General features: G+C 41.9%; 1 protein-coding gene across 3 annotated transcripts in view; it reads left to right on the top strand.

Moving 5' to 3' along the window:
* The window catches only part of AGRN (agrin), a 524,915-nt gene that overhangs the window by 496,942 nt on the left and 15,485 nt on the right, over window positions 1–12,488 (top strand). For all 3 annotated transcript variants that reach the window (XM_040427048.1, XM_040427040.1, XM_040427053.1), the window contains 3 exons: window positions 978–1,094; window positions 1,452–1,641; window positions 12,009–12,096. In XM_040427048.1, coding sequence (XP_040282982.1) covers window positions 978–1,094; window positions 1,452–1,641; window positions 12,009–12,096 — 395 coding nt within the window. The remainder of the gene's footprint in view (window positions 1–977; window positions 1,095–1,451; window positions 1,642–12,008; window positions 12,097–12,488) is intronic.

Below are 12,488 nucleotides of genomic sequence, written 5' to 3'. Positions count from 1 at the left end.
CAACCAGCATGGGTAGCGAGGATGGCCCTGTACCGTCAGAACTCATGGCTTGGTCCTAATGTCACGGAACCATGAACCAGACGTACAACAAGAGATAAGTGAAAATAAGAAGGCTTTATTGAAAATAAAGCTGTAAAGCAAAAGTCCAAACGAATGGTGAAACCGAAGCAGAGTCTTTGAGAGGCCAGAGATCAGGAACCAGAAGGGTAGTCAGCCGAATCCAGGATCAGGAACCAGCAGGGTAGTCAGACGAAGCCAGGATCAGGAACCAGCAGGGTAGTCAGACGAAGCCAGGATCAGGAACCAGCAGGGTAGTCAGACGAAGCCAGGATCAGGAACCAGCAGGGTAGTCAGACGAAGCCAGGATCAGGAACCAGAAGCAGCAGCAGTCTTAGAAGCATGTGAACACAGGAGGACCAAGCAAGGAACCGAAGCCACAGACCTCCTATATATATGAGCTAGGCATCCAGCTCCTCCCAGTGGGAAGGAGGAGCCGCAGGGTGGAAGGCTACAAGAAACCCAGAAACCAAGATGGCCGCCAGCACTTGTCAAACGAAGGAGAACAGCAAGAAGGTAAGACCATGACAGTTCTGAGACCAGCCACCCGGACAGCCGCAGCAACAATCGGTTTGCATAACCAAAGAATTTCTGCACAAACTGTCAGAAACCGTCTCAGGGAAGCTCATCTGCAATATTCATGCTGTCTAATCAGCACCTTGATATGCCACACCTGTGAGGTGGGATGGATTATCTCGGCAAAGGAGAAGTGCTCACTAACACAGATTTAGACAGATTTGTGAACAATATTTGAGAGTAATGGGTCTTTTGTGTATGTAGAAAATATTTCAGATCTTTGAGTTCAGCTCATGCAAAATGGGAGCAAAACCGAAAGTGTTGCGTTTATATTTTTGCTCAGTGTAATAAAGATCATGAGTACGTACACCCTTTGTGATACCTCTCTTTCATCTTTCTACTAGGCACCGCACACTGCTCTAAACCTGAAAGAGTCCCTCTATGTGGGTGGATCACCCGATTTTAGCAAATTGGCTCGAGCTGCAGCCATATCTACCAGCTTTGAAGGGGCCATCCAGAAGGTAAGAATCAGTGGATGCACTGATGATGCAATTCATACTGATGATGTCATCATGCCAGTGGCTCGGTGCTTGGCACAGCTAAAATTCACCAACTTAAAATTTGCATGGGGTTTTTATGTACTTGTGTTTGGTTGGTTCAGTGTGGCTTTCTATGATATTGTCTTCTAAATGTGTAATAGATTATGAAACATGAATTAGCCACTTTATTTATTCTATGTCTATTATAAAACTGATACAAATTCAGTTTTATCATTTTATGTGTTCTCAATAGCTGTAAAACAGATGCATGTACAGCAAAGGGGAAAAAAGGTAAAGTCTAGCAAAGAATGTCTGCTTCACCATGTTTGCTTTTTGTAGATCTCCATTAAGGGTCTTCCTGTACTGAGGGAGGAGAACATTCACAATGCCATTGAAATCTCTCCTTACCGTGGTCATCCCTGTACCCAGAAACCAAACCCTTGCCAGAATGGAGGACTTTGCTCACCCCAGAAAGAAAGCTTTGAGTGCATCTGCCAGAGAGGATTTTCAGGAGGCCATTGTGAGAAAGGCAAGTTCACCAGTTTTAGTTTTGGATCTAGTGTGAATTCTCTCCTTGTAATATTGCATGATTACATGGGAAGGAGTGACTTTACTGGACAATGATAATGTTGTCACCAGCACCTAATAGTAAGCTGATAAGATGGCTACCCTCATTATGTTAGGGTGATTATGATCATGCAAAGATAGGGAGGGTCCAAAAGGGGTTCCTCTGTTCAGCAGAGGGAGCTTGGCACCAAATCTGTCCCAATATCTTTCCAAAGAGTCAATTGTGAGCTAACTGGCTTCTTGCTGTAACTAATCATTGTTTTTAGGCTACTTTAACATCTAAGGCATAGATTGCGGCAGGCTGTTCTGGCAGAGAACAGTAGTGCCGGAATTCTCCGGGTCCAGCACTGCCGGATGCGGCCGGACATAAACCGCTGCCAGATAAGGCGGCTTGTGGGATCTCCATGCCACAGATGTGAAAGTAGCCTTAGATGGGCTCTGTTTTTTACAAAATAGTATTGATGGCTCATACTGTCTAGAAACTATAGGTGAATGCACTGTAAAATGAGCTTGTGTGTGCCAATGTTATAATGTACTGCATTATAAACTTTTATTATACGATGGAGAGTTAGCTCTTCATATAGATTATTCAACAGCCGGGTGTAAAGGATACACTTCCTAGAATGTAAACCACCGTCTCTGTGACTACCAAGGAATGTAAAGTCTCCCAGCATTCCATAGTAGTCACAGAGGTTGCTTGTGGTTTTTCATTCTAGGATGTGTATTTTTTTTATTTTTTTTATTCTTTATTCATTTTGTCATGAAAAAACAATACCATGTACAATAAAATGTACAACATTTAACAAACAGTACAAATAACTAAAGAAGAAAGGGTCCTAAAAAGAGAGATATTCATCACTAAAAGTCTCATTGTGAAAGGATAGCAAAAGACACATCCATCGGAGCAAAAATCCATATGATAACGCCGAATATGAGCGAGGGAAACAGAGGGGCACCTTAAGACAAGCCCATGTACAAGTTATGAATTCTTAGATACAGAGCTGAGCTGGAGTTGGCACAACGTTCCGTTCAAATACCACTTGGTCAACGTGAATGGCTTTAGTACATCTGCTATTTCTGCATCGGTCAGAAATTTAACAATAAAGCACCGCCTTTTACTAAAGACTCTAGGAGCCTGCTTCTCTTTGTGCGCTCCAAGATCATTAGACTCTTCACCTGGTCCAGGACTGCATCCCCAGATGGTACAGTAGATTGCAACCAATGCTGTAACAAACAACGCTTGGTTACCAAGCAAATGAGTGGGAAAGAACTTGCAAATTTTTTTTCAGCTTTCCATCACTCCCTACCTCCTCCCAATAATGAAACAAATAAGTCATAGGCTACAAAGGAATATTCATACCCCAGATATCTTTAATCACTTGTTCTATCTGTGTCCACAAGTTCTGTGAATGTGCACAAGTCCACAATCCGTGAAACTAATCTTTGTGAGATATTTGACACTTCGGACAGCTGGTAACCTCTCTGGTCTACCTGGAGCAGGGGGTAAATAAAAAGAATAAATAGCCATGTGCATGATCCGGAATAAATAGCCATGTGCATGATCCGGAACTGTGTGTCATGCAATGTATCGTTGATAACTGACCTCCTCACTGCCATCCACCCCTTCAAAATCTTATTCTCTGCGTCCTGATCATTCAAGAGCTTAACCTAGGATTTAAAGCACTGATCGTCCAACGCTCCCCTAACCTGGTAATACAAAAAGGAAACAGATTGAGGTCCTGACCCCCACATGATTATTTTGGTTAGTTTATTCTGAACAACCTGCTTACAAACATCAGCAAGGCAGTCATACAGAAACTTCCACACCCCAGAGTATTGAATACTGTAATAAACAGCTCAAGTTATATTTGTCTATTACTTCCTGACAGCTTAGCCATCTAGGGTCCAAATTATGCAACATGTGCTGGACTGTAAGAATTTGTGTATCCCTTCACTCACAAAACTGTTTGTTAGTCCTTCCCTGGTCAAATTCAGGATGACACTACAATGAGAGATACTCAGAGACTAGCTAGGACACGTGAAACATTTGCCGCAGAGCCTTCCAGGCAGCCCACGTGTAGCGAAAAAGTATGGAAAACCTAAATTTGAAGGGCAAAGCTATTAGTCTAGTATGAAGTAGTGTAGATGGGTCCCAGGGGGGACAGAAACCCTCCTCCAAGTCGTAATCAGAGTAATGGCTAGATTTACAGATTCAGTCAATGATGTGCCTTAATAAACAAGACAAATTATACACCTGATGTGTGGGAGATTCACCCTTTCCATTTTGGCTAGTGACCATGAGTTTTTTGAAACCTATTCTTGTTTTACGGATCAGCGAGTGTGGACCCATTGTGCCACCTAACTGGTTTGGCTTTGGGCTAAAACGTAAGGGCATTATTCCAGCGTTCCCCTGGTATTCACCCTTTAACCCGTGTACAGGGATCTGCACTGCAGGGGAGCAACCAGACCGCTACCTCTGAGGTCAGTGACACTGGTGCAAGCACTAGAAGCTCTAGGCACCGAAAACACAGGTACAGTCTGAACAGTCACTTATACTGATTAAGGAGGTTTTTTGTCAAAACTTGACTGTAGGAACCTTTGTCGGATGGCTGGGATGCAGGGAATCCACACCACAATTGCAGGAGCAGTCTGGACAGTACCTGATACTGGAACTGCAGCTATTTGGCACCGCTCAACAAGAGACACTATGAGAGCATGCAGGCGGGTAGCGGTGGATGCAGGAACAAGGCAGGCAGTAACCAAGACTGTAGCATAGACAGGGAGACAAGCTAGGAGAACTTAAACATGAACTCTGAGGTCAGGAGCACACAAGCTGGATGGGTACACGGCAGGAACACAGATGGGAACACAGGCAGGATAACGATGGTAAATCACAAGAGGTAAAAGAAGCACGAACTCTTCCAACACTTTGTTGGTCACATGGAACCTTGAAGCTCAAGCACCCTCAGCCTGAAGAGAATGCCAACAATATCCCAGGCCACTGGATTGAGGAGGAATTCGCAAATGGATACACTGGCCCTTTAAGAGGACACAGGTGTGTGCGCGCATGCCCTTAGGGAGCTGAGACTGGAACAATAGATACTGCAGCTTGCAGAGGACGCCGGGCGCATGGTAGCGGCGGGCACAGACCGCTAACCTAACATCTTGGGCACCTACCATTCCATATAAAGTGGGTTATGGCAGTATATAAGCTCATTTTAACAAGATGTATTCTCCCTAGCGACAAAGGGATGTGTAGTTTTTACTCCAGGCACTGTACAGTGATCTCCTCTAGGAAGAACTAACCCTCCCATCACCTAATAGTATATTCTTGGGAGATTTCAGCTCTAACGTGCAATATTCTTGTGAATTCAGCTGTGGAGTGTTAAACAGCCTGTAACTGAAGATCAGTAAAAGATATAAGGGCAGATTTATCATAAATCTATGCCACTTTTGTGACATGAAAATGTTGCAGACTGCACATTTTTGACTTTTTCAAGTGCACTTACACAAAATGTATGATAAATCTGCCCTAAGGAATGGAAATCCCAGAGTTCAGATCTCTACCAATTATGAGGTTATGACCTATCCTAGCGATATCACATCACTTTATAAGATGGTAATACCCCTTTAAACATTCAGCCTTATATCTTAACTGTAAAATGGCATTTTAGTGTCTACATAATCATTAACAGATCCTACTTACCTACGTGGAAGCTACAACTGTATGGGGAAGACTTATCAAAACCAGCGTTTGCAACATCGCTCTTGATATCCCCTGCGCCGCTGGATTTATTTATGTAACTTGTAACTGGCGTAGACTTTAGTCATCATTTTTGCCAGTAAACTGGCTTAAATGATGATAAATCTGTGTGGCCGATGTCCCCGCCCACGCCATGACCCGCCATACCCCATTTTTTTAAAGTGCAGAGGGCAGTGCTAGTTTTTTTAGTGCATAGGGATAATAAATCTCCCTCATTGTTTCTGATAAGAAGTAAAACAGTGAATGATCATTATTATTTTCCCGAAAGAGCCTATTAAAACTTAGGAGAATTGATATTAATGTTGGCGAATCAAGTTGGCCTAGTGATGCCTGTCCTCCGTCACCTTCTATTTTTCCACATATGGTTTCATATTTGTACTTGATGATGTTAACGATTCCTCCTCAGGATTCTCACACTTCACAGCTCACTGAACAGGAGATGGGGAAAAAATCAATAAATGAAAAGGATTGTCAGAAAGATCAAATCTGAGCTTTCCTCCGCATAATACTTTCACCTCTCACAATCCCGGAGCAGTCAGCTGTGCAGATAGGCTCATACTGGCAGTTTTTTTCTGTTCTAATTCCATCGGCTGACCCCTTCGCCTCTCCTTTCCCAATGACAACCATGCAGATGGCATTTCGAACCTCTTAAAGCACTTCCGCTACCCATTCCTCCCCAGCTGACCCCTCCGGCACACGGCGCACCCGCTTTATAAATATAAACTTATATTAAAAATACCCAGCCCTCCATGACACAGCAGCTGTAGATCTGACTTGAATATCAGATAGGAATTTCAGCAAGTAATAAGGGCGTTGGTTGTTTAGAAGAAGACAAGGATCAGGCATGGCTGAAACCCAACTTCTTGGGCATTGAAACGGCCATCCTGTACTCTCTCCTAATGGAGCACTAAACTTAAGGGGAAATTCGTCAAAGCTTGGTTGACTATAGCAACACATTGGATTCCACATTTCATTTTTCAGAACCCTTTTGAAGGATGGAAGGATCAATCTGACCGGTTGCTATGGGTGGTTAGGCAGTTTTCCTTTGCACCAGTTTTGATAAATTTCCCCCTTAGAATCTGCAGTATCTTGTCCAAAATGGATCTGCAGTTGTAAGGGAGGGGATAAGATTTGCTTTCTTCTAAGGGATTAGTGACAGTCCTGAAAAATGTCTGCCCCCTTATATATTTTCTTACATATTCAGGTTTGAGAACCTCCAGAGATACTCCTAAACATCACATACTTGTTAAAGGGGTTGTCTCATCAAGACAACCCCTTTTTATAATGGACCCGGTATGGCCATTATCTAATAGTTGTGAGTACAGCTCCCTTAACCCCCACTGATCAGGGGACAGGGAGCATGATATGACGCCACTCAAATAAATGGTCAACCATGTAATGCATGGACACACCAGATAACAGAGGTGGGTTCCAAGCAGGAGTTATCCACAGGGGTTTCCTTTATGAGAGAACCCCTTTAATAATATTAGCTGAGTTTTTATTTACCGTAACTCATACTTTATATCTAGCACTTTGTTAATCCAGAACTTTACCAACTTCCTCATATGAAGTACGTCTCACTCTCGTAATTGATGTCGCCACTGAAAGATCTTAATTGTACTCGAGAAAATTACTTTGCCTTTTTAATCGAGGAGAACAACAGTTAGCTTGCCGTTTCTTTTCATAAAGATGAAATGTGTGTTCGGCTCTGATATCACGCTGAGAATGGTTTATGTGGGCCCAGGCAACAATGAACAATTGGCAGGATGATGTTTTATTGTTATGTTTGGTGTGCGTGAATAGCAGAGTGCGATGTCTTGCAGTATATTGCGCTCTTGTTTGGGTTGTGCTTTTGAGATGCAGAATAGATCAATGTTAGCATTTAAATAGTAAAATAGGCGTACTCGCCATCGACAACATAGATTCCTGCGGAAAGAAAAAAACGTCACAAATGGGGAATTTGCATATAAATTTTTTTTTTAGTACTGGCTTAAATGGTTTAATTTTAAGCGGAGAGGGAAACATAATGCAGGTTGCTGAGGAAATCTAATATAGTTGGAATTCAATGCTTTTTGGTGTGCCGAGGATACTGTGAGCTCAAAAGTGAGGCAGCCATCTTTGTGAAATATAGTACATAAGGCCGAAAAAAGACATTTGTCCATCCAGTTCGGCCTGTTATCCTGCAAGTTGATCCAGAGGAATGCAAAAAAAAAACCCTGTGAGGTAGAAGCCAATGTTCCCCACTTTAGAGGAATAAAAAATTCCTTCCCGACTCCAATCATGCAGTCAGAAAAACTCCCTGGATCAACGACCCCTCTCTAGTAGCCATAGCCCCTGTAATATTATTACGCTCCAGAAATACATCCAGGCCCCTCTTGAATTCCTTTATTGTACTCACCATCACCACCTCCTCAGGCAGAGAGTTCCATAGTCTCACTGCTCTTACCGTAAAGAATCCTCTTCTATGTTTGTGTGCAAACCTTCTTTCCTCCAGACGCAGAGGATGTCCCTTCGTCACAGTCACAGTCCTGGGGATAAATAGATGATGGGATAGATCTCTGTACTGACCCCTGATATATTTATACATATTAATTAGATCTCAACTCAGTCGTCTTTTTTCTAAAGTGAATAACCCTAATTTTGATAATCTTTCAGGGTACTGTAGTTGCCCCATTCCAGTTATTACTTTAGTTGCCCTCCGCTGGACCTTCTCCAGCTCTGACACAATTATTGAGAATGTAAAATAAATAATACAAAAGCTTCCTTCAGAGGTGTCTTCCTTTATGGGGGTCACCCCTGCCCCCATCCTCAGACCTCAACCCCATTTGGGAGGAGTTTGGATGAAGAGGTCGTGACTCATGAAAACTGCTGTTCCATTTAATATGTACGGTATGTTCCCCCAATATACCTAGATCCAGATGAAGAATACTTAGGGCTCATGCAAAAAAATGGATGACGTGCATTCTGTATTTTGCAGAAGGGAACAGCTGGCCCATAATAGAACAGTCCTATCCTTGTCCGTTATGCAAACAATAATAGGGCATGTTCTATTTTTTTTGCAAAACAGAGATACAGACATACGGGAATAGAGTGCACACGGAGTAACTTCCGTTTTTTTGTGTGGACCCATTGAAATGAAAGGTTCTGCATATAGTTCGCCCAAAAAAAAAGAACGGACACCGAAAGAAAATACGTTCGTGTGCATGAGCCCTTACGCTATGGTTTCCGTAACTCCCATAGAAGTGAAAGGAAAAACCCATGCATGTGGCACCTCACCATTCATTTACTGCCTGGATGTGGCAGCTGCCTCACCAGACAGGTCAAGGGAACCCCATTCTGATGATAGGTATGGGTCTCAGAGGTGGACGTGTGTATATGTCTACTAGTTGAGGAGATGATCTACTAGTTGAGGAAATAGCTAAAATGACATTGAAGGGGGAAGTTATCATTATGGGAGACTTCAATCTTCCAGATGTAAACTGGAAAACCAAAATAGCTAGTTCTGCCAGGAGTACAGATATTCTAAATTCCCTACTGGGATTATTTCTACAGCAAGTAGTTGAGGAGCCAACCCGGAAGCAGGCCATTTTAGATTTAGTATTCACAAATGGGAATTTGGTATCTGATATTACTGTAGGGCAAAGCTTGGGATCTAGTGATCACCAGTCAGTGTGGTTTACTATAAGTACAGTGACTGAGTCACACCACACAAAAACAAAAGTTTTAGATTTTAGAAAAACTGACTTTTCTAAAATTAGATTAGTGGTATACGAGTCCCTATCAGATTGGAACAGTTTCATTGGAGTCCAGGAGAAATGGGACTACTTAAAAGTGCCACTATTGAAGGCAACAGAAAATTGCATTAGGCTTGTCAGTAAAAGCAAAAAAAGGAAGAGACCACTGTGGTACTCATCATTAAAAAAAAAAAGATAGCATTTAGGAATTATAAAAAAAAAAAAAAAAACGAGGATAACAGGCAAATTTATAAGATTAGGCAGAGAGAGGCCAAACAAGTTATAAGAGCTTCTAAAGCACAGGCAGAAGAGAAATTAGCTCAGTCTGTGAAAAAAGGCGATAAGACATTCTTCAGATACATAAATGAAAAAAGTAAACTAAAACAAGGAATTGCAAAACAAAAGAAGGAAGGTATATGGAAGAAGATAAATAACTAGCTGACTGCCTTAATGAATACTTCTGTTCAGTTTTTACAAAGAAAAATTAAGGAAAAGGACCTCAGTTAGGAAAGAAGACTAATGAATCTTTTGATGCATGTGTCTTTACAGAGGAAGAGGTTCTAAGTCAGCTGTCTAAAATTAATACAAATAAGTCACAGGGGCCTGATGGGATACACCCAAAGCTATTAAAAGAGCTCAGCGGTGTACTAGCAAAACCATTAACAGATTTATTTAACCAATCATTGGCAACAGGAGTCATCCCAGAAGATTGGAAATTTTCAAATGTTGTGCCCATTCACAAGAAAGGTAGTAGGGAGGAATCGGGCAACTATAGGCCAGTAAGCCTGTCATCAATAGTGGGGAAATTAATGGAAACCATACTTAAGGAGAGGATTGTGGAACATCTAAAATCCCATGGATTGAAAGATGAAAAACAGCATGGGTTTACTTCAGGGAGATCATGTCAAACTAATCTTATTGATTTTTTTGATTTGGTGACTAAAATAATAGATGGTGGAGGTGCAGTAGACATCGCTTATCTAGACTTTAGTATTGTTGAATGGATTAGGCAGTGGCTGAGGGACAGACAACAGAGGGTTGTAGTCAATGGAGTATATTCAGACCATGGTCTTGTTACCAGTGGGGTACCTCAGGGATCTGTTCTGGGACCCATATTGTTTAATATCTTTATCAGCGAAATTGCAGAAGGCCTCGATGGTAAGGTGTGTCTTTTTGCTGATGACCCAAAGATTTGTAACAGGGTTGATGTTCCTGGAGGGATACACCAAATGGAAAAGATTTAGGAAAACTAGAGGAATGGTCAAAAATCTGGCAACTAAAATTTAATGTTGATAAGTGCAAGATAATGCACCTGGGGCATAAAAACCCAAGAGCAGAATATAAAATCAGTGATACAGTCCTAACCTCAGTATCTGAGGAAAGGGATTTAGGGGTCATTATTTCAGAAGACTTAAAGGTAGGTAAACAATGTCATAGAGCAGCAGGAAATGCTAGCAGAATGCTTGGGTGTATAGGGAGAGGCATTACCAGTAGAAAGAGGGAGGTGCTCATGCTGCTCTACAGAGTACTAGTGAGACCTCATTTGGAGTATTGTGCTCAGTACTGGAGACCATATCTCCAGAAGGATATTGATACTTTGGAGAGAGTTCAGAGAAGAGCTACTAAACTGGTACATGGATTGCAGGATAAAACTTACCAGGAACGATTAAAGGACCTTAACATGTATAGCTTGGAAGAAAGAAGAGACAGAGGGGATATGATAGAAACTTTTAAATACATAAAGGGAATCAACAAGGTAAAAGAGGAGAGAATATTTAAAAGAAGAAAAACTGCTACAAGAGGACATAGTTTTAAATTAGAGGGGCAAAGGTTTAAAAGTAATATCAGGAAGTATTACTTTACTGAGAGAGTAGTGGATGCATGGAATAGCCTTCCTGCAGAAGTGGTAGCTGCAAATACAGTGGAGGAGTTTAAGCATGCATGGGATAGGCATAAGGCCATCCTTCATATAAGATAGGGCCAGGGGCTATTCATAGTATTCTGTATATCGGGCAGACTAGATGGGCCAAATGGTTCTCATCTGCTGACACATTCTATGTTTCTATGTCATTAGCCTTTGGAAAACTGCGAATATTCCTTTAGAGGAAAACTGATATATTGTATTATGCCTAATGCAGTTTTACCTAGAGTGTTCCTTTAACCAATGTTGTATTGTCATCAGTGTGCCTTATGGGGAGGACATCCTTGATCATAGAAGAGATAAATATGGGCTTCTAGAGAAAATTCATTTAATTTAACTAGCCCAATGTTTTTACTTAACAGTGACATTCATTATTAATCTAGAGCAGGGGTAGGCAACCTCCGGCACTCCAGCTGTTGTGAAACTACAACTCCCAGCATGCATACTTGCTCTGCTCTTCTAAGAACTCACATAGAAATGAATGGAGCATGCTGGGAATTGTAGTTTCACAACAGCTGGAGTGCCGAAGGTTGCTGATCCCTGATCTAGAGGATAACATTTCTATTTACGGTATTTAGTGCATATTTAGAAATATTCATGGCTGAGATACATCACTAGCACTTTCTGTGTATATGTATGAATTGACGACTTCTCTGTAAATTCAAGTGAATTGGAGTGACCTGCAGTACCAGGCACAACCACAACCAAACAAATGGCGCTATGCTAATAATAAAGGTGACGCAGCACTTGCTGGAGCAGATTTCTGGCCCCTTCGTTCAGGTGATCATCAGGTATGCCAGGAATCAGACCTCCATCAATCAAATAAGGATAGGCCATAATACCCCTTTAGGTATTGTACCTTCCTTTAGTTACATCTACTATAAATTGTTGGGTGTCCTTCTCTTCCACAGTTACCATTGAAAAGGCAGCAGGCGACTCTGAAGCAGTGTCCTTTGATGGGAAGACTTACCTGGAATACCACAACGCCATCACTAAAAGGTACATTTCACCCTGTCCTCCTGTTGGCTAAACACTTCAGCTGTTCCATTAACATGTATCATGTCAGATTCTTGTTTCCCCTGATAGTGGTCTTCATTAGAGATGAGCGAATTTCATATTTTGAAATTCGTTCACACTACGTTTGTTGGTGAAAGGTGAATTGCATTAAGGATTCCGTTCCCACGGACCATAACGCAATTCTATGACGGAGTGCCTTTAGAGGCAGAAGTCTATGGGCTTCAAAACGGATCCGTCCCGTTTTCGTTATGCAGGGGAGACCTCTCCTGCATAACCGCTTTCCACCACTCCATTCCCACTCACTGTCTCCCTTCAGCATTTTTCCAGTCCTTGTCCTGTAAACATGTGGATCTACGGAGTCCCATGCACCTCTG

This window comes from Bufo bufo, chromosome 1 (genome assembly GCF_905171765.1).
Source record: "Bufo bufo chromosome 1, aBufBuf1.1, whole genome shotgun sequence".
NCBI classification, from domain to species: Eukaryota; Metazoa; Chordata; class Amphibia; order Anura; family Bufonidae; genus Bufo; species Bufo bufo.
The sequence above is the reverse complement of the archived record's forward strand: the minus strand, read 5'-3'. Positions and strand labels throughout refer to the sequence as shown.